This window comes from Pleurodeles waltl, chromosome 6 (assembly GCF_031143425.1).
Source record: "Pleurodeles waltl isolate 20211129_DDA chromosome 6, aPleWal1.hap1.20221129, whole genome shotgun sequence".
Taxonomy (NCBI): domain Eukaryota; kingdom Metazoa; phylum Chordata; class Amphibia; order Caudata; family Salamandridae; genus Pleurodeles; species Pleurodeles waltl.
The window spans coordinates 1,223,418,170-1,223,446,040 of record NC_090445.1 but is presented as its reverse complement, the minus strand read 5'-3'; the positions used below and the strand labels follow the sequence as shown (position 1 = coordinate 1,223,446,040).

The 27,871-nt window shown below is 46.9% G+C and overlaps 1 protein-coding gene across 4 annotated transcripts in view; it reads left to right on the top strand.

Moving 5' to 3' along the window:
* Positions 1–27,871, top strand: part of NOLC1 (nucleolar and coiled-body phosphoprotein 1) — a 518,787-nt gene that overhangs the window by 363,931 nt on the left and 126,985 nt on the right. For 3 of the 4 annotated variants that reach the window (XM_069240533.1, XM_069240534.1, XM_069240535.1), the window contains one exon: positions 6,865–7,683. The exons of the other annotated variant lie outside the window; for it this stretch is intronic. In XM_069240533.1, coding sequence (XP_069096634.1) covers positions 6,865–7,683 — 819 coding nt within the window. The remainder of the gene's footprint in view (positions 1–6,864; positions 7,684–27,871) is intronic. 4 annotated transcript variants of the gene reach the window in all.

Sequence of the window (27,871 nt, the reverse complement as noted above, 5' to 3'; positions counted from 1 at the left end):
TAGATTATGACTGATTAGTCTTTGTGTGTTATAACTGATTTCTTCTGTACACTCCCCTTGTGTTGTTACTTTTATACACTTCGCTTGATGGATTTTCGACAATTTTAATTTACGTATAAACAGAAACAAGTCTATACGGCTTTGCACATAATCAAAATCACTGGGTTGGCAGTACGAGAGGCCTAACGATAAATTAACTTTGTCCTCCTGGTCCAATTGTATGTCTGATAGATTAACCACAGTTTTATTGTCAGTACCGTTTGCTGCTGCGAGTCATCTTGCTTCCCTCGTCGTTGTGGTTTTCTTTTGCCCCCTCGTCTTTTCTGCCTCTGCCTCTGCCTCTTCCTCTTATTCGAGTTCCTCCTCTCCATGGTCTGTGATTTGTTCTCCGATCCTTCCTTAAAAAATCAAACTGTTCTTGTAATGTGGTGTGTGACATTGTTCTTGATGTTTCTTCAAAATCTGTATCAGAACTCTCACTCATGCCTACATTGGATGTCCTTCGTGCAGTGCTTTGAATTTGGCTTGCTGATTCCTTCACTTTCAATTGTCTCCAATAATCAAATTTCCTCGCAAATGTGTAAATTTGTCCTGTCTCATAATCAAATGCGTCTCTGTTGAATTTCCGTGATTTCTTGGAACTGATTTCTTGGAAATGATCTCTTCCTCGATCTTGCTCAATCGCTCTTCCATGGCATTACTCAGAGTGTTAAAATACAATTTGATTCAGAATTGATACAATGGCGTGACAAAGGTCTCATCAGCCAACAAGAATACAGTTTTCTGAAAGTAGACTTTCCCAAGTTACCTGTTTTTTACCTGATACCGAAGATCCACAAAGATGTACACAAACCCCCTGGGCGACCTATAGTGTCCATTAAAGGAAGTTTGTTTGAAACCGTATCACAATACATAGACAAGTTTTTACAGCCACTAGTTAGAAATCTATCTTCCTATCTGCAAGATAGTGGTGATTTTCTGAGGAGGATTTTTGATGTTGGCTGGGACAATGAATACTTGTTGATGACACTTGATGTTACAGCATTATATACAAGTATCCCACATGAATTGGGAATCCAGGCAGTAGAATATTTTTTGAAAATGAGATCAATCAGTTTTTACCACCATAGCAAAATGCTGAGCCAAATGATAAGATGGTGTCTACAACATAACATGTTTTTCTTTAATAATGAGATATTTGAGCAGGTATGCGGTACAGCAATGGGAACATGCTTTGCTCCAAGTTATGCCAACTTATTCATGGGGTGGTGGGAAGAACAGATACTTAACAACTTCCCGCTAGATAAATGGAATGATAACATCGTTCTGTGGCTCAGATATATCGATGATATTTTCATAATTTGGAAGGGTGATCGAGGTACTGCTAGCAATTTTATCAAAGAAATAAATATTAATCATTGTCATTTGAAATTCACGGGGAAAATTGACAACCATGAGATTGAATTCTTAGACATCAGAGTATTCATTGAAAATAACAAAATTGAGACAACATTGTTTAGGAAAGCCACAGCAGGGAACAGCATCCTGCATGCTAAAAGTCACCATCCTCAACCTCTGAAGAATAATATTCCTTTTGGAGAATTTTTGAGATCCAAGAGAATTTGCAGTAAAGAAAGTGATTATTTAAAAGTACAAGACAACATGATTGACAGATTAAAACAGAGAGGATACTCCAGTGAGTTATTACAACACAGTGCAGTTAGAGTCAAATCCAGGTCCAGAGATCAGTTGCTATTTGCTTCAGAACAAAGCAGTAAAGGTGTAAAGAAAAATAGCAATACACATGATGATACTGCTAATGTTAGATACATAACCACGTTTAATAGGGCTCATGAATCCATCAGAAAGATTTTACAGAAACATTGGCACATGCTAAAAAGTGATCCTGTGATAGGCACTAATTTGAAAAATAGGCCTACAATAACATATAGAAAAGGGACGTCAATGAGAAATGTCCTTGTGAAAAGCGATGTGAGACAGGGGAAGACTATGCCAAGTAGCTGGCTTCAATCGCAAAATGGATTTTTTAAATGTGCCAAATGTAAAGCATGTAAAAATGGTGAAAACATTAAGAGTATCCAGCAAGGAGACAGAACTATTCACACCATAAAAGGCAGATACGACTGCAGGAGTGAATACGTCATTTAAATTTTAAAATGCAGTTGTCCCAAGATATATGTTGGTAGTACTAAACTCCAAGTGCACAAAAGAATACTCCAACATTTTAGGGCGATAACCAACAAAGACGATTCATACCCTGTTGCTAGACATGTACATGAGTTCCATGCAGGACGAATGGAAAGTATCAAATATAGTGTAATTGACGGAATAAAAAAAGATGTACGTGGAGGGGACAGGGAGAAAAACCTGAGAAAGTTGGAATCCAGATATATTTTGACACTTGATTCTAGAGAGCCAGTAGGATTAAACTCCAGTGAAGAATTATATATTCATTTGAACTAAGTGGGTTCCTTATTCAGTATATTCTTTCATTTAGGCCTTTTTAGTCATATGTTCTGTCTGTTGATACACACATTGTTTACTGCATGAGACATATGGTACCATTTCATAAAAATTAAAAATTAATAATATTTTCTTTACTGTCGTGAAAACAATGGTACCATAATATTCCACAGGTTTAAGTACATAGTTATTGCTATTCTGTTATATCATGGTCGTTGCAGTATTTATATGTGTTTCCAACATGTTTAACGATTCTTCTAAGATTTTTCCATGGTTACATAGTATAGGATAGCTTTGTTTTTGTTGTTGGTAAATCGTTGATTCAGGTACGCAATTAATCTTTGAATTATGCTTAGTTAATAACTAGTATGAGAGTTTCAATTCAATTTCTTTTTGTTATCTTTGCCTACATATTTGCTTCTATTTATTACTTAGATTAGATTCGTTTTTGGATAAGAACAAGGTTTTCATAGACAAAACATGTAAAATAGGAGGTAAAATTCATAGGCATTTATTTATATATGCATTTATACATGTTTTTGCAATTAGGCGTAATGATGGATGTTGTAAATATTACATGTTTAACTATCAGTATTTTTGTTACTTTGTTGCTTTAAGAAATGCACTTGTATTTAAATGGGGCAAAAATGGCGCCCCACACAGGTTGAGCAAGGCGGAGACGCCGAAACGTGTTCCTGTTTGTTTGTATTAAACCTTAGATCTGCACATTCACGGAGTGCCGGTTGCCTTATTTAAAAATAAGGTTGTGTTTTTATATATATATATATATATATATATATATATATATATATATATATATATATTAAGATAGGCACTCACAAATTTGAATTAAGATAATTGTTTATTGATGATTTTATTGTAATGGTTTTGATTAACTAAACAATAAAGCTGACTATACATACATATATGGAAAACACAACAAGCACTGTTTAAAAGATGATAGTTCGAAATAAATCCCTTTGTGGGTCAACAGGTGACCCTGCACTCACACCATAATAAATACATACAGATATTATACTTTTTCAAGAGGCATGTACACAATCACAAGGCATAACAAGTCATCTGATACCTTGCTCACACACAAAGGGGGTGGTAGCCCAAGCTAGAGGGATCTGTTTTCACACGCCCATTGTAGGAAAGTACCATCTTGCCTGGCATGTTACCCCCACTTTTACTGTACTGTATGTATGTTTTTGCCTATGTGTCACTGGGAGCCTGCTAGTCAGGACCCCAGTGCTCATAAAGTATGCCTTGTATTTGTTCCCTGTGTGGTGCCTAACTGTATCACTAAGGCTCTGCTAACCAGAACCTCAGTGTTTATGCTCTCTCTGCTTTTAAAATTGTCACTACAGGCTAGTGACAAATTTTACCAATTCTCATTGGCACACTGGAACAACCTTATAATTCCCTTGTATACGGTACCTAGGCACCCAGGGTATTGGGGTTCCAGGAGAACTCTATGGGCTGCAGCATTTCTTTTGCCACCCATAGGGAGCTTAGACAATTCTTACACAGGACTGCCACTGCAGCCTGAGTGAAATAATGTCCGTTATTTCACAGCCATTTTACACTGCACTTACTTAACTTATAAGTCACCTATATGTCTAACCCTCACTTGGTGAAGGTTGGGTGCCAAGTTACTTAGTGTGTGGGCACCCTGGCACTAGCCAAGGTGCCCCCACATCGTTCAGGGCAATTTTCCCAGACTTTGAGTGCGGGGACACCATTACACGTGCACTATACATAGGTTACTACCTATGCATAGCGTCACAATGGTAACTCCGAACATGGCTATGTAGCATGTCTAAGATCATGGAATTCTCACCCCAATGCCATTCTGGTATTGGGGGGACAATTCCATGATCCCCCGGGTCTCTAGCACAGAACCCGGGTAATGCCAAACTGCTTTTCCGGGGTTTCCACTGCAGCTGCTGCCAACCCCTCAGACAGGATTCTGCCCTCCTGGGGTCTGGGCAGCCCCAGCCCAGGAAGGCAGAGCAAAGGATTTCCTCTGAGAGGGTGTTACACCCTCTCCCTTTGGAAATAGGTGTGAAGGGCTGGGGAGGAGTAGCCTCCCCCAGCCTCTGGAAATGCTTTGATGGGCACAGATGGTGCCCATCTCTGCATAAGCCAGTCTACACCAGTTCAGGGATCCCCCAGCCCTGCTCTGGCGCGAAACTGGACAAAGGAAAGGGGAGTGACCACTCCCCTGACCTGCACGTCCCAGGGGAGGTGCCTAGAGCTCCTCCAGTGTGTCCCAGACCTCTGCTATCTTGGAAACATAGGTGTTGGGGGCACACTGGACTGCTCTGAATGGCCAGTGCCAGCAGGTGACGTCAGAGACCCCCTCTGATAGGCTCTTACCTTTCTTGGTAGACAATCCTCCTTTCTTGGTAGCCAAACCTCCTTTTCTGGCTGTTTACGGTCTCTCCTCTGGGGTATTCTTCAGGTAACGAATGCAAGAGCTCACCAGAGTTCCTCTGCCTCTCCCTCTTCGACTTCTGCCAAGGATCGACCGCTGACTGCTCCAGGACGCCTGCAAAACCGCAACAAAGTAGCAAGACGACTACCAGCAACATTGTAGCGCCTCATCCTGCCGGCTTTCTCGACTGTTTCCTGGTGGTGCATGCTCTGAGGGCTGTCTGCCTTCACCCTGCACTGGAAGCTAAGAAGAAATCTTCCGTCGGTCGACGGAATCTTCCCCCTGCCAACGCAGGCACCAAACTTCTGCATCACTGGTCCTCTGGGTTCCCTCTGATCCTGACAAGTGGTCCCTGGAAAACAGGAGCTGGGTCCAAGTGTCTTCCACAGTCCAGTGGCCCTTCTGTCCAAATTTGGTGGAGGTACGTCCTTGCCTCCCCACACCAGACAGTAATCCTGTGTACTGCGTGAACTGCAGCTGCTCGGGCTTCTGTGCACTTTTGCAAGACTTCCTTTGTGCACAGCCTAGCCCAGGTCCCCACCACTCCGTCCTGCATTGCCCAACTCGCTGAGTTGGACTCCGACGTCGTGGGACCCTCTCTTGTGGGGCTAAGTCGACCGTTGTCCTCAGATCTTCTAAGTGCCTGTTCAGGTGCTTCTGCGGGTGCTGCCCGCTTCTGCGTGGGCACTCTGTGTTGCTGAGCGCCCCCTCTGTCTCCTCCTCCAAGGGGCATCCTCCTGGTCCTTCCTGGGCCCTAGCAGCACCCAAAAACCTCAACCGCGACTCTTGCAGCAAGGCTTTCTGCGTGGAAACAACTCTGCATCCTCCAGCATGCCGTGGGACATCTTCTGATCAAAGGAGAAGTTCCTAGCACCTTTTGTTGTTGCAGAATCTTCAGCTTCTTCCACCCGGAGGCAGCCCTTTTGCACCTTCATCCGGGGTTTAGTGGGCTCCCCCCCCCCCCCGGACACTTGCTTGACTCTTAGACTTGGTCCCTTTCCTTTAAAGGTCCTCGGGTCCAGGAATCCGTCTTCAGTTAGTTGCTGTCCTTGCAGAATCCCCTATCTCAATTATACTGTCTTTCTGGGTTAGTAGGGTAACTTTACTCCTACTTTTCAGGGTCTTTGGGTGGGGTATCTTGGACACCCTTAGTGTTTTCTTACACTCCCAGCGACCCTCTACACACTACACTAGGCCTGGAGTCCATTCGTGGTTCGCATTCCACATTTGGAGTATATGGTTTTTGTTGCCCCTAGGCCTATTTCTCCCTATTGCATTCTATTGTGATTCTACATTGTTTGCACTACTTTTCTAACTGTTACTTACCTGGTTTTGGTTTGTGTCTAAATATATTTTGTGAATATTACTTACCTCCTAAGGGTGTGTATCCTCTGATATACTTTTGGCATATTGTCACTAAAATAAAGTACCTTTATTTTTAGTAACTCTGAGTATTGTGTTTTCTTATGATATTGTGCTATATGATATAAGTGGTATAGTAGGAGCTTTGCATGTCAACTAGTTCTGCCTAAGCTGCTCGCTATAGCTACCTCTATCAGCCTAAGCTGCTAGAACACCTCTAATCTACTAATAAGAGATAACTGGACCGGGCACAAGGTGTAAGTACCACAAGGTACCCACTATAAGCCAGGCCAGCCTCCTACACCCATTGGGGAAAAAAAAAAAGCTAATGCAAAAACAAGCTGCCCTTTCCGACTCCAACCACTACATGGTAGGACATGCAAAGTATGGGAATCTAGAAATCAAGCCGCCAAACTATTGTTTACAGGTAACTAACTAGTTTCTTCCCCTAAAGGAGAGGTAGGCTTACAGGTAAGAATTCTTTACTTATTTGTTTTAAGTGAAATAGTAATAAAACTCTACATTTATCTTAACTGAGCACAGTGTTTACAAATATGTTATTCTTTCTTTCCAAGAATCCCATAGCTCTGAAGATAAGACACCTAAAAATACTAGGGCCAAAGCATCTACATCAGAGTCTCTGGTAACCAAAGCAAAGTCGCCCCTGGCCTCAACGAAAAGAGTTAAAAGAAGCTCAGACTCTAATAGCAACTTCAGTGAACCTGATGTGGGAAAGAAAGTCACATCAGAAAAACCAACCCCAAAGGTGCCACTGCCATGTCGGGATCAAGTTTTCATGTTAGAAAAAAATATCTTAGCAACACCCAGAGACAGTAGCTCTGATTCGGACACCTCAATTACTGACCAGGATGACACTTGCACTCCAGCTGTGAAGCATAAAGTAATGGCTCGTGGCAAGTGCCGAGCATCTACTGCGGGCAAGTCTCCTGCAGTACCTACAAAGTATTTTCTACTGAATAATGGACATGCTGGCAGCAGTAGCACATCGGACAGCTCTGATGAGGATGAACAAAAATTAAAAAAGGCTGTTCCTACAGAGCAGGTGAAATTAAACTCTGCGAAGAAAGCTAAAAGTAGCAGCTCTGATAGCAGCTCTGATAGCAGCTCGGATAGCAGCTGCGATACAGGAACAGATCGTGAAAATAAATCAGTCCTGTTTCCCTCTTCCCAAAGGACAGCTGCTGTGAGCTCTACTCAGAAAAAAGCAACGAAAAATGACAATCATAATAATATCTCACATTCAGAGGAGGAAAAATCAGTTGATAAAAAGGGATCTCTAAGCTCACACAGAACAGCGACACTCAAGACTAATGTACCTGGAAAGAATGAAGAAAGTTCAGAAGAGAATTCATCCAGTGAAGAACAAGTTAAAGGTGAGATTTTCGATTGTGAGTAACATCCTGTTCTGTTCGTGACACTGTTTTATAATTGTGAAAATGTGCTTGAATTTAGCATTAATTGGATTTCTAGGATAGAATTCACAGTTCATTGTCTCACTGTGAGAATCCACTCAGGAGAAACATTTATGACCACAACACATAGTAGGTATATGTTGTAGGAATAGCCCCTTTAAATGTAAAATCTTGCAAACGTTTAACTCGAATTTGAGTTTTGGTGCATGAAATACATGCAGTTTGTCATTTAAACATAATATGCAACTGCTAGGTATCTAAAATAAAGGGCACAATTGATCTCCCTGGGGACTGGGAACTGAGCGTGATGAGTCTTCCATCAAGACAGCAGAACCTAGCCCCACTGACATTCAGTTCATGCAGTGCAGCACTAGTCATAGTAAGGATGGCTAGTGCCGCCATTGTACCAGACTGTGATGATAGGTTGTTGGGTGATTGTGAATTTGATATAAGTTTTCATAGATATGTACTCCAGTATTGGAACTTTCATAGATTGACATGCTTGAATCATTCCCCGTCGTCAAGATGGGAGTCCCCGGTTGTAGGAAAGTACCATTTTGCCTGGCATGTTACCCCCATTTTTCACTGTATATATGTTGTTTTAGTTGTATGTGTCACTGGGACCCTGCCAGCCAGGGCCCCAGTGCTCATAAGTGTGCCTGAATGTGTTACCTGTGTAGTGACTAACTGTCTCACTGAGGCTCTGCTAATCAGAACCTCAGTGGTTATGCTCTCTCATTTCTTTCAAATTGTCACTAACAGGCTAGTGACCAATTTTACCAATTTACATTGGCTTACTGGAACACCTTTATAATTCCCTAGTATATGGTACTGAGGTACCCAGGGTATTGGGGTTCCAGGAGATCCCTATGGGCTGCAGCATTTCTTTTGCCACCCATAGGGAGCTCTGACAATTCTTACACAGGCCTGCCACTGCAGCCTGAGTGAAATAACGTCCACGTTATTTCACAGCCATTTTACACTGCACTTAAGTAACTTATAAGTCACCTATATGTCTAACCTTTACCTGGTAAAGGTTGGGTGCTAAGTTACTTAGTGTGTGGGCACCCTGGCACTAGCTAAGGTGCCCCCACATTGTTCAGGGCAATTCCCCGGACTTTGTGAGTGCGGGGACACCATTACACGCGTGCACTACATATAGGTCACTACCTATATGTAGCTTCACAATGGTAACTCCGAATATGGCCATGTAACATGTCTACGATCATGGAATTGCCCCCTCTATACCATCCTGGCATAGTTGGCACAATCCCATGATCCCAGTGGTCTGTAGCACAGACCCTGGTACTGCCAAACTGCCTTTCCCGGGGTTTCACTGCAGCTGCTGCTGCTGCCAACCCCTCAGACAGGCTTCTGCCCTCCTGGGGTCCAGCCAGGCCTGGCCCAGGATGGCAGAACAAAGGACTTCCTCTGAGAGAGGGTGTTACACCCTCTCCCTTTTGAAAATGGTGTGAAGGCAGGGGAGGAGTAGCCTCCCCTAGCCTCTGGAAATGCTTTCATGGGCACATTTGGTGCCCATTTCTGCATAAGCCAGTCTACACCGGTTCACGGACCCCTTAGCCCTGCTCTGGCGCGAAACTGGACAAAGGAAAGGGGAGTGACCACTCCCCTGACCTGTACCTCCCCTTGGAGGTGCCCAGAGCTCCTCCAGTGTGCTCCAGACCTCTGCCATCTTGGAAACAGAGGTGCTGCTGGCACACTGGACTGCTCTGAGTGGCCAGTGCCACCAGGTGACGTCAGAGACTCCTTCTGATAGGCTCCTTCAGGTGTGGCTAGCCTATCCTCTCTCCTAGGTAGCCAAACCCTCTTTTCTGGCTATTTAGGGTCTCTGTCTCTTGGGATTCCTTAGATAACGAATGCAAGACCTCATCCGAGTTCCTCTGCATCTCTCTCTTCACCTTCTGCCAAGGAATCGACTGCTGACCGCGCTGGAAGCCTGCAAAACTGCAACATAGTAGCAAAGACGACTACTGCAACTCTGTAACGCTGATCCTGCCGCCTTCTTGACTGTTTTCCTGGTGGTGCAGGCTGTGGGGGTAGTCTGCCTCCTCTCTGCACTAGAAGCTTCGAAGAAATCTCCCGTGGGTCGACGGAATCGTCCCCCTGCAACCGCAGGCACCAAAGAACTGCATCACCGGTCCCCTGGGTCTCCTCTCAGCACGACGAGCGAGGTCCCTTGAATCCAGCAACTCTGTCCAAGTGACTCCCACAGTCCAGTGACTCTTCAGTCCAAGTTTGGTGGAGGTAAGTCCTTGCCTCCCCACGCCAGACTGCATTGCTGGGAACCGCGACTTTTGCAGCTACTCCGGCCTCTGTGCACTTCCGGCGGAAATCCTTTGTGCACAGTCCAGCCTGGGTCCACGGCACTCTAACCTGCATTGCTCGACCTCCTAAGTTGTTCTCCGGCGACGTGGGACTCCTTTGTGCGACTTCGGGTGAGCACCGTTTCACGCATCCTCGTAGTGCCTGTTTCTGGCACTTCTGCGGGTGCTGCCTGCTGCTGAGAGGGCTCCTTGTCTTGCTCGACGCCCCTTCTGTCCCCTGACGCAATTGGCGACATCCTGGTCCCTCCTGGGCCACAGCAGCATCCAAAAACCCTTACCGCACGATTTGCAGCTAGCAAGGCTTGTTGGCGGTCTTTCGGCGGGAAAACACTTCTGCACGACTCTCCACGGCGTGAGGGATCCGTCCTCCAAAGGGGAAGTCTCTAGCCCTTGTCGTTCTTGCAGAAACCTACGCTTCTACTGTCCAGTAGCAGCATCTTTGCACCCACAGCTGGCATTTCCTGGGCATCTGCCCATCTCCGACTTGCTTGTGACTTTTGGACTTGGTCCCCTTGTTCCACAGGTACCCACGACTGGAAATCCATTGTTGTTGCATTGTTGGTTTGTGTCTTTCCTGCAGAATTCCCCTATCACGACTTCTATGTCCTTTGGGGAACTTTAGTGCACTTAGCCCACCCCAAGCCCCTGAAAAGTGAGTGCAATTTTTCTAACCCTTACTATTTTCTAATAGTCCCAGCGACCCTCTACAAGGTCACATAGGTTTGGGGTCCATTCGTGGTTCGCATTCCACTTTTGGAGTATATGGTTTGTGTTGCCCCTATCCCTATGTGTCCCCATTGCATCCTATTGTAACTATACATTGTTTGCACTGTTTTCTAATACTATTACTGCATATTTTGGTATTGTGTACATATATCTTGTGTATATTTGCTATCCTCATACTGAGGGTACTCACTGAGATACTTTTGGCATATTGTCATAAAAATAAAGTACCTTTATTTTTAGTATAACTGTGTGTTGTGTTTTCTTATGATATTGTGCATATGACACTTGTGGTACTGTAGGAGCTTCACTCGTCTCCTAGTTCAGCCTAAGCTGCTCTGCTAAGCTACCATTATCTATCAGCCTATGCTGCTAGACACCCTATACACTAATAAGGGATAACTGGGCCTGGTGCAAGGTGCAAGTACCCCTTGGTACTCACTGCAAGCCAGTCCAGCCTCCTACACCGGTGTAATACAAAAAACATACTCAACTGCATATAAAGCTCAGAGGCACTAGGCCTCTTAATTTAGTAACATCTCAGTCATTTTTATTTAAAAAAAAAGGACCAAACTTAAGAGAACACTAATCAGCTCTCACCACCCTCTAGAACCCTCCTGTGAGGAGCTGATTTCCCTCAGATTTTCCACTGAACGTTGTGCTAAGGAGTCTCCTCTGAGCTCTGCTCAGTTTGTTTCTCTCAGGAATCCTTTCTGAGTGGATTTGGATATTTTCTCTCTTCGGCAATAGTTCAAGGTGGTTCAAACGGACTACCATGTCAGACACCCTAAAAAAGGGCTTTCTAGAGCCTCTGCTACCTGCCTGAAGAAAAGGCTGCATGTTGATGATCAGCATAAGGACTGTACATATTGTCTCTATCATAGCCATAAACCTAGAGACTGCAAGGTATGTAGAAGATTTTCTACGAAGACTCTTAAGGACAGAGAGGGTTGTCTTCTCATCTAGCTACAAAAGTTGAAATCCAGGGACAATCCTGTCTCTGATGAGGACAGTGCCTCTTCTTGTGTCAAACGACAATCTGAAGTTTCTGCAGAGGAAGGACCAAGGAAAATTGTTGAAAAATCTGCTGAGGCATCCTCAAAAACTGGTAGCCCTTCAAGGATGAGGACTAAAGCTTCTGACTTAAAATCCCCAAAAAAGCCTGTTTCTGAGCCGTCGACACCACCATTCAAGGTAAAGCATACCTTCAGAAAACCAACTTCTGCACCGTCTACAGGGTCATCGTCGACAGCTCAAGTCCTGACGACGACTTCCACCGTCGCCACACTGTCAATCTATGGCGAGATCCAGCTTTTTGTCAAAGATTTGTTCATCCTCGTCGATGGCACGTATAGATTCACCATCGGCTTAGATACCGTTGACTCTCTCATCGACGGCCTCGCTGGTGCTGCTTCCACTGTCGGCGGCCTCGTCAGCGCTACTTCTACTTACGGCAGCTTTGTCGACAGAGCAACAACCGTCGACAGCACCGTTTACGACAATCAATACAATACTGCTGTCGTCGACGCCACCACTGTGGACGGCACATCTCTTGTTGACGAGGAAGACTGCAGTAAAGGTTCAGAGGCCATGTTCCTTGCCTCTGTTTTCGTCAGGGGACCAGGATGCTCACAGGAGGGTGAAAAGGTATCACCTAACACCCCCAGTTACGTCTCCTAGCAAGGTTTCCAGCCTTTTACCCTCACATCTCTTAGATGAAGATGATGCGGATAAGGAGGGTATTTTTGGAGTGGCCAGCAGCCCTTCCCAGTTAAGGGTTAAGTGCCAAGAATACTCGGATGATGATGATGATGCTTCATACCATACACAAGGCTTTTATGAGCAGCCGGCACTGGTCGGTCTTCCCCCTGGGCTTGTTTCTGACTTACAAGCAATGTTGGCGGACTACCAGGAAAGTTTTCCAGCTAAGCCTTCGTCGGTGCAACAGCCGATACTTCTGCCTCTGCCAGCAACTCCTCACTTGCAGCAGCCACATCATGCACCTCAGCCAAGGTCACAGCAGTCTGTTTTTTCCACACCAAGACATCAGGTATCCTCTGATGAGGATGCGGAGGAAAGGGAGATCCCGCCTGATAATGGTGATTGGGATGATTACATTATACCGGCTCCTGCTTCTCCTGCAGCGCCCATGGTTGCATCCCCACCTGAAGATATAGGTGGCTTCCATAACCTGCTTGAGCGTTCCGCCACGCGGTTCGATCTTCCAATGCCCGCAACTCAACAGGACTGCTCCCTATATGTCTTAAAGAGCCACACAGGAAAATGGTCAGAGCTATACCCATCATGGACCATGTTTGGAGCCAGGGCCCTGCGGTTCTGCTGATACTGGATAAGAAATATAAACCAACGGAGGATGCTCCGGCTTGCCTCTCAGGACATCCGAAGCCGGACTCCATAATATCGTAAGCCGTCCAACGTCGCTCCAGGAACCCCTCTATGCCATTGACATCACCGCCAGATAAGGAAGGGAGGCACTTGGATAACATCAGCAAGCGTTTCTCCTCCATGTCCGCTATTGTGGTAAGGGCGGCCAACTCCCTTGCTCTGCTAGGCAGATATGATTGACAGCTCTGGTCGGATCTATCCCATTCATTAGAAGAGCTTTCAGACACCTCCAAGATAGAAGCTAGGAAAGTTCTGGTAGAGGCCAGCAATCTTCAGCTGAGATCGATTGTGCACTGGATGTAGCAGCAATGGGCTTCAGATTGCTCGCAGGTTCAGCTGTGTTGAGGCGTCAAGGTTGGCTCAAAGCCACCAACTTTCGTCCAGAAGTACAGACTAAAATACTAGATCTTCTATGCGACAGAAGCTCTATTTGACAAGCGCGTCGACCACGCCCTTCAAACCATCAAGTTGGATACGGAAACAGCAAAATCCTTAGGCACTCTGCAGTACAGAAAAGTGCCCTTTCGGAGTGCAAGGGGCAGAGGTCGACCTTCCTTTTGTGGGGGACACCAACAATGTTGGTACTGTAAGGAAATGCCTCCTTAGCATGGTTACCCCCTGACTTTTTGCCTCTGCTGATTCCAAGTTATGATTTGAAAGTGTGCTGAGGCCTGCTAACCAGGCCCCAGCACCAGTGTTCTTTCCCTAACCTGTACTTTTGTTTCCACAGTTGGCACACCCTGGCATCCAGGTAAGTCCCTTGTAACTGGTACCTCTGGTACCAAGGTCCCTGATGCCAGGGAAGGTCTCTAAGGGCTGCAGCATGTCTTATGCCACCCTGGGGACCCCTCACTCAGCACAGACACACTGCTTGCCAGCTCGTGTGGGCTGGTGGAGATAAAAAGACTAAGTCGACATGGCACTCCCCTCAGGGTGCCATGCCAACCTCACACTGCCTATAGGTATAGATAAGTCACCCCTCTAGCAGGCCTTACAGCCCTAAGGCAGGGTGCACTATACCATAGGTGAGGGCATAAGTGCATGAGCACTATGCCCCTACAGTGTCTAAGCAAAACCTTAGACATTGTAAGTGCAAGGTAGCCATAAGAGTATATGGTCTGGGAGTCTGTCATGCATGAACTCCACAGCACCATAATGGCTACACTGAAAACTGGGACGTTTGGTATCAAACTTCTCAGCACAATAAATGCACACTGATGCCAGTGTACATTTTATTGTAACATACACCCTAGAGGGCACCTTAGAGGTGCCCCCTGAAACCTTAACCAACTACCAGTGTGGGCTGACTAGTTTTAGCAGCCTGCCAAACGAGACATGTTGCTGGCCACATGGGGAGAGTGCCTTTGTCACTTTCTGGCTAGTAACAAAGCCTGTACTGGGTGGAGGTGCTTCTCACCTCCCCCTGCAGGAACTATAACACCTGGCGGTGAGCCTTTGGCTCACCCCCTTTGTTACAGCACCCCAGGGCACTCCAGCTAGTGGAGTTGCCCGCTCCCTACGGCCACGGCCCCACTTTTGGTGGCAAGGCCGGAGGAGATAATGAGAAAAACAAGGAGTCGTCACTGGCCAGTCAGGACAGCCCATAAGGTGTCCTGGGCTGAGGTGATTCTGACTTTTAGAAATCCTCCATCTTGCAGATGGAGGATTCCCCCAATAGGATTAGGGATGTGCCCCCCTCCCCTCAGGGAGGAGGCACAAAGAGGGTGTAGCCACCCTCAGGGCTAGTAGCCATTGGCTACTAACCCCCCAGACCTAAGCACACCAAGATAGATTCCTGCAACCTAAGATAAAGAAGGACTGCTGAGCTGAAAAACCTGCAGAGAAGACGGAGACACCAACTGCTTTGGCCCCAGCTCTACCAGCCTGTCTCCCCACTTCTAAAGACACTACTCCAGTGACGCGTTCCACAGGGTCCAGCAACCTCTGAAGCCTCAGAGGACTACCCTGCATCTAGAAGGACCAAGAACTCCAAAGGACAGCGGCTCTGTTCCACAAAGACTACAACTTTGCAACAAAGAAGCAACTTTGAAACAACACACGTTTCCCGCCGGAAGCGTGAGACTCTGCACTCTGCACCCAACGCCCCCGGCTCGACTTGTGGAGAACAAACACTACAGGGAGGACTCCCCGGTGACTGCGAGCCCGTGAGTAGCCAGAGTTGACCCCCCTGAGCCCCCACAGCGACGCCTGCAGAGGGAATCCCGAGGCTCCCCCTGACCGCGACTGCCTGGTAAAGACTCTGCACCTGCAGCCCCTAGGACCTGAAGGATCCGACCTCCAGGGCAGGAGAGACCCCCAGGTGGCCCTCTCCCTTGCCCAGGTGGTGGCTACCCCGAGGAGCCCCCCCTTGCCTGCCTGCATCGCTGAAGAGACCCCTTGGTCTCCCATTGAAACGTATTGTAAACCTGATGCTTGTTTGCACACTGCACCCGACCGCCCCCGTGCCGCTGAGGGTGTACTTTTTGTGCTGACCCCCCTGGTCTGCCCTCCGCAGACGTGGGTACTTATCTGCTGGCAGGCTGGAACCGGGGCACCCCTTTCTCCATTGAAGCCTATGCGTTTTGGGCACCCCTTTGACCTCTGCACCTGACCGGCCCTGAGCTGCTGGTGTGGTAACTTTGGGGTTGCCCTGAACCCCCAACGGTGGGCTACCTTGGACCCAACTTTGAACCCCGTAGGTGGTTTACTTACCTGCAGAAACTAACAAACACTTACCTCCCCCAGGAACTGTTGAAAATTGCACTGTCTAGTTTTAAAATAGCTATATGCCATTTGTATGAAAACTGTATATGCTATTTTGCTAATTCAAAGTTCCTTAAGTTCCTAAGTGAAATACCTTTCATTTAAAGTATTGTTTGTCAATCTTGAACCTGTGGTTCTTAAAATAAACTAAGAAAATATATTTTTCTATACAAAAACCTATTGGCCTGGAATTGTCTGAGTGTGTGTTCCTGTAGGAGGCTGGACTGGCTTGTAGTGAGTACCAAGGGGTACTTGCACCTTGCACCAGGCCCAGTTATCCCTTATTAGTGTATAGGGTGTCTAGCAGCTTAGGCTGATAGATAATGGTAGCTTAGCAGAGCAGCTCAGGCTGAACTAGGAGACGTGTGAAGCTACTACAGTACCACTTAGTGTCATATGCACAATATCATAAGAAAACACAATACACAGTTATACTAAAAATAAAGGTACTTTATTTTTATGACAATATGCCAAAGTATCTTAGAGTGTACCCTCAGTGAGAGGATAGGAAATATACACAAGATATATATACACAATAGCAAAAATATGCAGTATAGTCTTAGAAAACAGTGCAAACAATGTATAGTTACAATAGGATGCAATGGGGAAACATAGGGATAGGGGCAACACAAACCATATACTCCAAAAGTGGAATGCGAACCACGAATGGACCCCAAACCTATGTGACCTTGTAGAGGGTCGCTGGGACTATTAGAAAATAGTGAGAGTTAGAAAAATAACCCTCCCCAAGACCCTGAAAAGTGAGTGCAAGGTGCACTAAAGTTCCCCTAAGGACAAAATAGTCGTGTTAGAGGGAAAATGCAAGGAAAACACAAATCAGCAATGCAACAACGATGGATTCCTGACTGAGGGTACCTGTGGAACAAGGGGACCAAGTCCAAAAGTCACAGCAGCTCGGAGATGGGCAGATGCCCAAGAAATGCCAGCGGTTGGTGCAAAGAAGCTCTTACTAGGCTGAAGAACTGTGAATACTGCAGGAACGACAAGGGCTAGAGACTTCCCCTTTGGAGGATGGATCCCCCACGCCTTGGAGAGTCGTGCAGAAGTGTTTTCCCGCCGGATGGACGCCAACAAGCCTTGCTACACGCAAATCGTGCGTTTGGCGTTTTTGGATGCTGCTGGGGCCCAGGAGGGACCAGGAGGTCGCAAATTGGACCTGCAGAGAGAGGGGACGTCGAGCAAGACAAAGAGCCCTCACTGAAGCAGGTAGCACCCGGAGAAGTGCCAGAAACAGGCACTACGAGGATGCGTGAAACGGTGCTCGCCGAAGTTGCACAAAGGAGTCCCACGTCGCCGGAGACCAACTTAGAAAGTTGTGCAATGCAGGTTAGAGTGCCGTGGACCCAGGCTTGGCTGTGCACGAAGGATTTCCGCCGGAAGTGCACAGGGGCCGGAGTAGCTTGCAAAGTCGCGGTTCCCAGCAATGCAGCCCAGCGAGGTGAGGCAAGGACTTACCTCCACCAAACTTGGGCTGAAGAGTCACTGGACTGTGGGGGTCACTTGGACGGTGTCGCTGGATTCGAGGGACCTCGCTCGTCGTGCTGAGAGGAGACCCAAGGGACCGGTAATGCAGCTTTTTGGTGCCTGCGGTTGCAGGGGGAAGATTCCGTCGACCCACGGGAGATTTCTTCGGAGCTTCTGGTGCAGAGAGGAGGCAGACTACCCCCACAGCATGCACAAGCAGGAAAACAGTCGAGAAGGCGGCAGGATCAGCGTTACAGAGTTGCAGTAGTCGTCTTTGCTACTATGTTGCAGGTTTGCAGGCTTCCAGCGCGGTCAGCGGTCGATTCCTTATCAGAAGGTGAAGAGGGAGATGCAGAGGAACTCGGCTGAGCTCATGCACTCGTTATCTAAAGTTTCCCCAGAGACAGAGACCCTAAATAGCCAGAAAAGAGGGTTTGGCTACCTAGGAGAGAGGAAAGGCTACTAACACCTGAAGGAGCCTATCACAAGGAGTCTCTGACGTCACCTGGTGGCACTGGCCACTCAGAGCAGTCCAGTGTGCCAGCAGCACCTCTGTTTCCAAGATGGCAGAGGTCTGGAGCACAATGGAGGAGCTCTGGACACCTCCCAGGGGAGGTGCAGGTCAGGGGAGTGGTCACTCCCCTTTCCTTTGTCCAGTTTCGCGCCAGAGCAGGGGCTAAGGGGTCCCTGAACCGGTGTAGACTGGCTTATGCAGAATTGGGCACATCTGTGCCCAACAAAGCATTTCCAGAGGCTGGGGGAGGCTACTCCTCCCCTGCCTTCACACCATTTTCCAAAGGGAGAGGGTGTCACACCCTCTCTCAGAGGAAGTTCTTTGTTCTGCCATCCTGGGCCAGGCCTGGCTGGACCCCAGGAGGGCAGCTGCCTGTCTGAGGGGTTGGCAGCAGCAGCAGCTGCAGTGAAACCCCAGGAAGGGTAGTCTGGCAGTACCAGGGTCTGTGCTACAGACCACTGGGATCATGGAATTGTACCAACAATGCCAGGATGGCATAGAGGGGGCAATTCCATGATCATAGACATGTTACATGGCCATATTCGGAGTTACCATGGTGAAGCTACATATAGGTAGTGACCTATATGTAGTGCACGCGTGTAATGGTGTCCCCGCACTCACAAAGTTCAGGGAATTGGCTCTGAACAATGTGGGGGCACCTTGGCTAGTGCCAGGGTGCACTGACACTAAGTAACTTTGCACCTAACCTTTACCAGGTAAAGGTTAGACATATAGGTGACTTATAAGTTACTTAAGTGCAGTGTAAAATGGCTGTGAAATAACGTGGACGTTATTTCACTCAGGCTGCAGTGGCAGGCCTGTGTAAGAATTGTCAGAGCTCCCTATGGGTGGCAAAAGAAATGCTGCAGCCCATAGGGATCTCCTGGAACCCCAATACCCTGGGTACCTCAGTACCATATACTAGGGAATTATAAGGGTGTTCCAGTAAGCCAATGTAAATTGGTAAAATTGGTCACTAGCCTGTTAGTGACAATTTAGAAAGAAATGAGAGAGCATAACCACTGAGGTTCTGATTAGCAGAGCCTCAGTGAGACAGTTAGTCACTACACAGGTAACACATTCAGGCACACTTATGAGCACTGGGGCCCTGGGTTACCAGGGTCCCAGTGACACATACAACTAAAACAACATATATACAGTGAAAAATGGGGGTAACATGCCAGGCAAGATGGTACTTTCCTACAGTTCCCCATTTATTGCCTGTGTGTGGACAACAAATGCTTAACACTACCCTCTGATAAGCCTACTGCTCGACCACACTACCACAAAATAGAGCATTAGAATTATCTATTTTTGCCACTATCTTACCTCTAAGGGGAACCCTTGGACTCTGTGCATGCTATTTCTTACTTTGAAATATTACATACAGAGCCAACTTCCTACAGGTACCCATCCTATTCCTCCACGTTTCAGCCTTCTAGAACACAGTACCAGCCGAGGTAACCACCTCCTGCAGCATATACCAGGCCCTACCACGAGAGCAAACAGGGGCGTCAACCTAAAGAATCCGTGCATAGACAATGACTGTCTAACGACACGTCCTATTCATTCTCCTCCTACAATTTATCACGGAATTCTAAAACATCATATCCAATGCTGGCAACAAATAACGAAAGACAAGTGGGTGCTGGTTGTCATCCGCTTCGGGCACCTGTTGGAATTCACCCAGATCCCCCTTCCAATGTCTCCATCCCAGATTCGTCAAAAACACCTTTGTCTACTCCGCATGGAGGTAATAACCATGCTGAAGAGAGGCCTTAGAGTCTGTTTCGCATCCCCAGAGGGGAAAGGGTTTTTACTCCTGCTTCTTTTTCATCCGAAAAAAGTCTTGCCTATGGGAGGCCAGTCCTGGACTTACGGGAGCTAAACGAGTACCTCAAGAAGCAAACATTTCGTATGGTCACCCTCCAAGATGTCCTCCAGCTTCTGAACAGAGCAGACCACATGGCCTCTCTGGACCTTCAGGATGCCTACTTTCACATTTCCATTCATCCGCACCACAAAGTACCTGAGGTTGCGGGCAACGTCAAACATTTCCAGTTCAAGGTCCTTCCCTTTGGCCTACGTTCAGCACCAAGAATCTTCACCAAATGTCTAGCACCAGTGGCGACCTACCTAAGAAGAAACACACATCAGGTTTTGCCCTACCTAGACGACTGGTTAGTAAAAGCTCCAGATGTCCAGTCAGCAGGAAACTCAGTCAAGGCGACTCTGCGCCTTTTCAAGGAATTAGTCCTTACACTCAACAAAGAAAAATAGTTCCTACAGCCATTCACTCGATTAGCCTTCTAGGGGCTATCTTAGACACTCAATAAGCCAAACCCTATCCAGCGCCGGACAGACAAACCAGGTTAATACAGCTGGCAAGGCATGTCCAAAGAAAAAGGTGTCTTTCAGTTCGGCAGTACAAGTCCTTGCTGGGCATGATGTCATGTATAATCCTCATTCCATTCTGCCGCCTGCAAATGCACCCAATTCAGGAAGAACTGGACAGGCAATGGATGTGAACACGAGGATCCTTAGAGGATACCATCCTCTTAACACCAAGCATTGGTCCATTCTCTGGATTGGTGGACAAATCCCGAAAACATTTCCAAAGGACTCAGCTTCTTGGCACGAGTTCCTCCAATGATTGTAACTATGGATGTATCACTCACAGGATGTGGCGCATGCTTGCAGGACCTTCGGGTGAGCGGCAAGTGGCCACCCTCTCACCGTTTGTTCCACAGAAATCTTCTCGAGTTGAGAGCTGTCTATTATGCCTTGCAAGCCTTCCTTCCAAAGATACGAGAGTCAGCAGTGCTTGTCAGGACAGACAATACCACAATGCACTACTTAAACAAGCAGGGAGAAACACGTTCTCGCATAATCTCTTGAGAAGCACAAACCATCTGGAAATGGTGCATTTACCACTCAATCCACATAACTGCGGAGCATGTCCCAGGCCTACAGAATACCATCGTAGATTCGCTAAGCACATTGGTGACATCCTCCCACGAGTGGGAATTAGACCAGAGAAAGCTAGATCGAATATTGGACCAGTGGAGAAAACCGAATCTGGACCTATTTGCATCCTCCCCGAGCGTCAAATGCCGACATTATGTAAGTTGGCATCAACAACAGGGATCATGGGGGGGGGGGGTGCATTTTTGATCGCATGGTGTAAGGAAATGCCTCCTTGGCATGGTTACCCCCTGACCTTTTGCCTTTGCTGATGCCAAGTTATGATTTGAAAGTGTGCTGGCACCCTGCTAACCAGGCCCCAGCACCAGTGTTCTTTCCCTAAACTGTACCTTTGTCTCCACAATTGGCACAACCCTGGCACTCAGGTAAGACCCTTGTAACTGGTACCAAGGACCCTGATGCCAGGGAAGGTCTCTAAGGGCTGCAGCATGTCTTATGCCACCCTAAAGACCCCTCACTCAGCACATGCACACTGCTTCACAGCTTGTGTGTGCTGGTGGGGAGAAAATGACTAAGTCGACTTGGCACTCCCCTCAGGGTGCCATGCCAACCTCATACTGCCCGTGCAATAGGTAAGTCACACCTCTAGCAGGCCTTACAGCCCTAAGGCAGGGTGCACTATAACACAGGTGAGGTCATAAGTGCATGACCACTATGCCCCTACAGTGTCTAAGCCAAACCTTAGACATTGTAAGTGCAGGGTAGCCATAAGAGTATATGGTCTGGGAGTCTGTCATACACGAACTCCACAGCACCATAATGGCTACACTGAAAACTGGGAAGTTTGGTATCAAACTTCTCAGCACAATAAATGCACACTGATGCCAGTGTCCAATTTATTGTAAAATACACCCAGAGGGCATCTTAGAGATGCCCCCTGAAAACATACCGACTTCCAATGTAGGCCGACTAGCTTTTGCCAGCCTGCCACACACCAGACATGTTGCTGGCCACATGGGGAGAGTGCCTTTGTCACTCTGTGGCCAGGAACAAAGCCTGTACTGGGTGGAGGTGCTTCTCACCGCCCCCTGCAGGAACTGTAACACCTAGCGGTGAGCTTCAAAAGCTCACCCCCTTTGTTACAGCGCCACAGGGCATCCCAGCTATTGGAGTTGCCCACCCCCTCTAGCCACGGCCCCACTTTTGGCGGCAAGGCTGGAGGAGATAATGAGAAAAACAAGGAGGAGTCACCCACCAGTCTGGACAGTCCCTAAGGTGTCCTGAGCTGAGGTGACTTACTTTTAGAAATCCTCCATCTTGTGGATGGAGGATTCCCCCAATAGGATTAGGGATGTGCCTCCCTCCCCTCAGGAAGGAGGCACAAAGAGGGTGTAGCCACCATCAAGGACCGTAGCCATTGGCCACTGCCCTCCCAGACCTAAACACACCCCTAAATTCAGTATTTAGGGGCCCCAGGAACCTAGGAAACTAGATTCCTGCAACCTTAACAAGAAGAAGGACTGCTGACCTGAAGCCCTGCAGTGAAGACGGAGACGACAACTGCTTTGGCCCCAGCCCTACTGGCCTGTCTCCCAACTTCGAAGAAAACAGCAACGCATCCAGCAGGAACCAGCGACCTCTGAAGCCTCAGAGGACTGCCCTGCAACCAAGGACCAAGAAACTCCAGTGAACAGCAGCCCTGTTCAACAATCTGCAACTTTCTTGCAACAAAGAAACGACTTTGAAGACTTCACGTTTCCCGCCGGAAGCGTGAGACTTTCCACTCTGCACCCGAAGCCCCTGGCTCGACCTGCAGAAAACCAACACTATAGGGAGGACTCCCCGGCGACTGCGAGCCTGTGAGTAGCAAGAGACGACCCCTCTGAGCCCCCACAGCGACGTCTGCAGAGTAAATCCAGAGGCTCCCCCGACCGCGACTGCCTGTAACAAGAGACCGCGACTGCCTGGAACCAACACTGCACCCGCAGCCCCCATGATCTGAATGAACAGAACTCCAGTGCAAGAGCGACCCCCAGGCGACCCTCTGCCTAGCCCAGGTGGTGGCTACCCCGTGGAGCCCCCCCTGTGCCTGCCTGCTTTGTTGAAGAGACCCCAGGGTTTCCCCATTGCTTTCAATACAAAACCTTGTTTGCACTCTGCACCCAGCCGCCCCTGTGCCGCTGATAGTGTACTTTCTGTGCCTGCTTGTGTCCCCCCGGTACCCTACAAAACCCCCCTGGTCTGCCCCCGAGGACGCGGGTACTTACCTGCTGGCAGACTGGAAATGGGGCTCCCCTGTTCTCCATTGAAGCCTATGTGTTTTGGGCACCTCTTTGACCTCTGCACCTGACCGGCCCTGAGCTGCTGGTGTGGTAACTTTGGGGTTGCCTTGAACCCCCAACAGTGGGCTACCTTGGACCCACCTTTGAACCGTGTAAGTGTTTTACTTACCTGTGAACTTAACAATTACTTACCTCCCCCAGGAACTGTTGATTTTTACAGTGTCCACTTTTAAAATAGCTTATTGCCATTTTTGTCAAAACTGTACATGCTATTGTGATTATTCAAAGTTCCTAGAATACCTGAGTGAAATACCTTTCATTTGAAGTATTACTTGTAAATCTTGAACCTGTGGTTTTTAAAATAAACTAAGAAAATATATTTTTCTATATAAAAACCTATTGGCCTGAAGTAAGTCTTTGAGTGTGTGTTCCTGATTTATTACCTGTGTGTGTACAACAAATGCTTAACACTACCCTCTGATAAGCCTACTGCTCGACCACACTACCACAAAATAGAACATTAGAATTATCTCTTTTTGCCACTATCTTACCTCTAAGGGGAACCCTTAGACTCTGTGCACACTATTTCTTACTTTGAAATAGTATATACAGAGCCAACTTCCTACAACACCCATGTCACGTTAGTCACTTAAATTGGTTTGTGGGCTTGCCTTTTAAAATCCGCTTGCTTTCATTTGTGAAAGGCATGCCTTTTCCGGTGTTTAGCCCACCTACACAGCACCGGTAAACTACTGAAACCATTAGAGGCTCCATGTTTTCAGCATGGTCTCCAGACTACTTTATCTTTTTATTTTCCACGCAGCGCCATCGCGGTCTGTTTTCAATGTCAACGAGATCCCACTCCATTTTACATAGCGCGATCGCGCTGCGTTTTTTTTCTTTCTTGTAATTTGTGTGCAAGAAAAGTCCAGTTAGGAGTTTACAATGCTAATAGCTCTCACTCGAGCAAATGCGTGTCCCTTTGCATTGCAAATGCTTGTTTGTTATAATTAACGTGCATGCCATTTGCACAAAGGAGGCATCCATTCCCAAGTTTCCAGCAATATTAATGGTGTTTGTGAAGAAACATATATATGTGTGTGTGTGTGTGTGTGTGTGTATATGTGTATATATATATATATCATGTGAAGCTAGACATGGATCGATGTCTATTTTAGGAGAAGTGTCAAGTCTGTGAAACCAGAAAGTAGGGGCATTCAGGGATCTTTTCCAGGGCATGATCTCAATCAGAGTCTGATCCCAATAGGCTTTGAATGTGTTCCCAGTAAACAGTCTTCTTTGTTTCTCCTCCCTCAAGGAGTACTTTTTTGACAGGGTTAGATGTGGATCCAGTGGTAGCTGGAAGGAGATTTATTGAGCATCAGAAGGGAGCCAAATGGAGACCCAAATGGACCTTTGGGGCTGGTTCGTAATCCAGAGGGATTTACTAGTAATTCCAGCACTGCTTGGAGGAATAATGTCAGATGTGTTCCCAGCGCTGGAAACTTAGGGTAGGCCTGCATCAGTACTCAGAAAGGCAGAGCTGTGAGGGGTATCCACAGCGGTGGCGAAGTGGAGTCTACAAGGACAACTCCACTAATTTTTGCACTAGCGAAGATGGCGAGAGGAGGAGTCCTAGCTTTGGACTGACCTCCTGGGAGAAGAGTGCTTCTTTTGTGGCAACGCTTTTTTTCCCCACCTTCAGAGATCAGTAAGTGAGATGAATGGGAAGGGGATATTGATAGTCATTCAGCCCTAGAACAAGATCTAGTGCAGTAACGACTTCTGTGGCCTTCTTTATGCCTAGGCATAAATAATTTGGCTTCTCGGTTATTTATTACATTCTGATTAATAATTAAACCAAGATCTCACCTCAAGTCATGTCTCAAGCTGAGACACAAAAGGCAATCACAGTTTGGATCTATAATAGACGTTTGTACATCACCTTTTCAACAGGGTATTAACCCCGACTTTCTAAAGTAACATTACCTGCACAAAAAATAGTTTCCCTGCTTGAGTGAAGAGCAGCTTCAGACACTCGTTAAAAGTAGTGAAAAAAAGGAACTAACGTTTAGGTGCCATGAAAGTTGATTTATGGTTCCAGTAAGGTCACTATGACTATCTTTGAGGTCAAGATGCAGCTAACCCCATTGGGGTGCTATGGCAAAAGCTTCTGGATCCAGCCTGCAATTAGGATATTCAAATGTGAGGAATCTGCAGTGAGATGTATCCATTAGAGGGGCAAGTAGGCACACCTCTGCTCCAACAAGGAGACCATCTTCTGGCCATTCCTTGTATTAGTGTAATCCGAACTAGAAACGTAAATCTGTCTTTCAGCATATACGTAGCATAAAATCGGGTCCAACAACTCTTCCAAGACTTGAGGAAAAACTGATGTCCTACAGAAAACTCTTAAGCATTGCAAGAAAAGATGCACGTACAGTTTGAATTAAGTCTCATGTTTTTTTTACTTCAGTATAAGCAATGTCAGTCAGACTTAAGGCCATTTGCCATCGTAGATAGAGAAGAGATTTTATTGTTTAGTTACTTAAAACCATAACACAAGAAATAAAAATAGATAAGCACTATATAAAAAGTTAAAGAAAAATCATTGTTCAGTCATTTCTGTTAGGGTCCATAGGAGCTCACTTTAAATGATGGTTAAGTGTTGCTATTTAAAAAAAATTGTGTTGCTCCAATGCGAGTAGAGCAGCACTTAATGCCATTGTAGTCCATTGTCAGGCATTAAGCCTGTCCTCCTCCTTTAGATCGACAGGGGGCAATGTTGCTCGTTTAACTCCTGATTTTGTGACACCTGCAGTAGAAACTTTACCAAGGTACAATTCAACTGTAGGTCACCCGGTGCAAAGCACGCCATTACTGCTTGTTTCCGTGTCCATATGCCCTTTTCATTAAATTTCCACTTCAGTAGGGCTTTTCGTTCTAGTGCGAGATGATTGCAAGAACAAAGGACGTGGAGGAGATCTTCCGTGTTCTCACCGCATATGTGGCACATAGAGTTGGTTACGTCCCTCAGCCAGGGGGCCGCATATAAGGCAAGTGGTAGGAGACCAAGTCGGTACTTTAAGAAGTCTTCCTTTGTTCGTTTCGGAAAGCCCTGGCCTAGGTATGGCTGTGGTGTCAGACGTGTAGGTGTGCAGGGTCATCCAGGCGTGAGACCTCCGTGAGAAGGCTGCTTTGTCCTCCAGTAGTGACTGGAGCCTAAGTGATTTCCTAGCTGCTTTCTTAAAGGCATTGTGTGGGATTGAGGTCCTCCACAAGTCCGTTAGTCTGGTCTTCTAAGTGAATTCTGAATGGGGAGGTGTTCTTACGTTCAAGCTCTTGCCACAATTGATAGTTGAGAGTGCCCGGGGAGGCACCGCGGGCTTTGCTCCAAAAGCTTATGTAGACGACAGGTCGAGCCAGGGTTTGGTTCAGCAGACCAAACTGCAATCTCAGTTGGGCAGGGGAGGTGAATCTGGGGATGTTAAAGATCGTCCGTAAGCTTTGCTCACTGCATGATTTTAGATATCAGAGTCCCTGCCTCTTTGAGCTTCACTCCTGTATGTTATAGTTGGGAGGAGCTTGGCCTTTAGCACTTTTAAGAGAGGGGTGTATGAGGGCCCATTCAGAAGGGTTTTTAGTCTTTTTAGTGTGAGTGTGAGTGCTATGGCTAGACTTTTTCCCATTAGGCTTTTCCTTTGATTCTTGAAGTTCCCTGATTTGTCAACAGTGACTCCAAGATATTTGAACTTATCTATGTGGACCAGTCGTGTCTCACGCCAAAACCAGGCTCTCGCAAATGGCTTTGACCTAATTGACAGTGTGCATATTTTGCCAAAGTTTGCTGTCAAGGCATTCGTAGCTGTGTAGAGCTGAGTGGCGTTGAGTAGTCTCTGAAGGCCTACCTGAGTAGTACGAGATCGTCAGCGTACATGAGGCATGGTAGCTCGAGGTCCCCAATTTTTGGAGAGTGCGAGTTTGTAAGGGTGAGTGCACCCGGTAAGTCTGCTAGAAATAGATTGAACAGTGTGGGTGCCAGAACGCAGCCCTGTGTTAGGCCTTTGGTTGTAGGGATCCGCCCTGAGAGATAAGTGCCTGTGCCTAGTTTTATCTGGACCCATGTGTCTCTGTGGAGGGCTATTATTAGGCATAGATGTTAATGGGGAAGCCCCCAGGTTGCAAGCTTCTTCCACCACCGGTTTCTGTCCACATGGTAGAATGCCGCCTTAAAGTCAACAAAGCATAGGTGGAGCTGACGTTTCAGTGTTTTTGCTTTGTCACTTAAGAGGGCAATGGCCGTGATGTTTGTGATGGTGCCGGTATGTTTGGAGAATCCTGTTTGAATCGTAGGGATTATTTCCTTTTCGGTAGCCCATGCCAGCAGATGATCCAGTAACAGGCCTGCAAAGTACTTTGCGTCGTTGTCACTTAAGTCAATCAGACGATAGTAATCGGGAAGCGACCTGTCCCCTGTTTTATAGATGGGGGAGATTATGGACCCCTTCCAGGACTGCGGCATCGTTCCTGTCAGACCTATTTCCAGGTAGAGGGGTTCAAGAATCTTTTCCCACAAGGGTCTATTGTGCTTGAAGACTGAGGGGCGGAGGCCATTTGGTCCTGGGGCACCATCTCTCCGGCCCTTGGCTAGCTGGTTATGTATAGTGACAGAATCAGTGAGTAATGAATGCTTAGTCTTGGTGCAG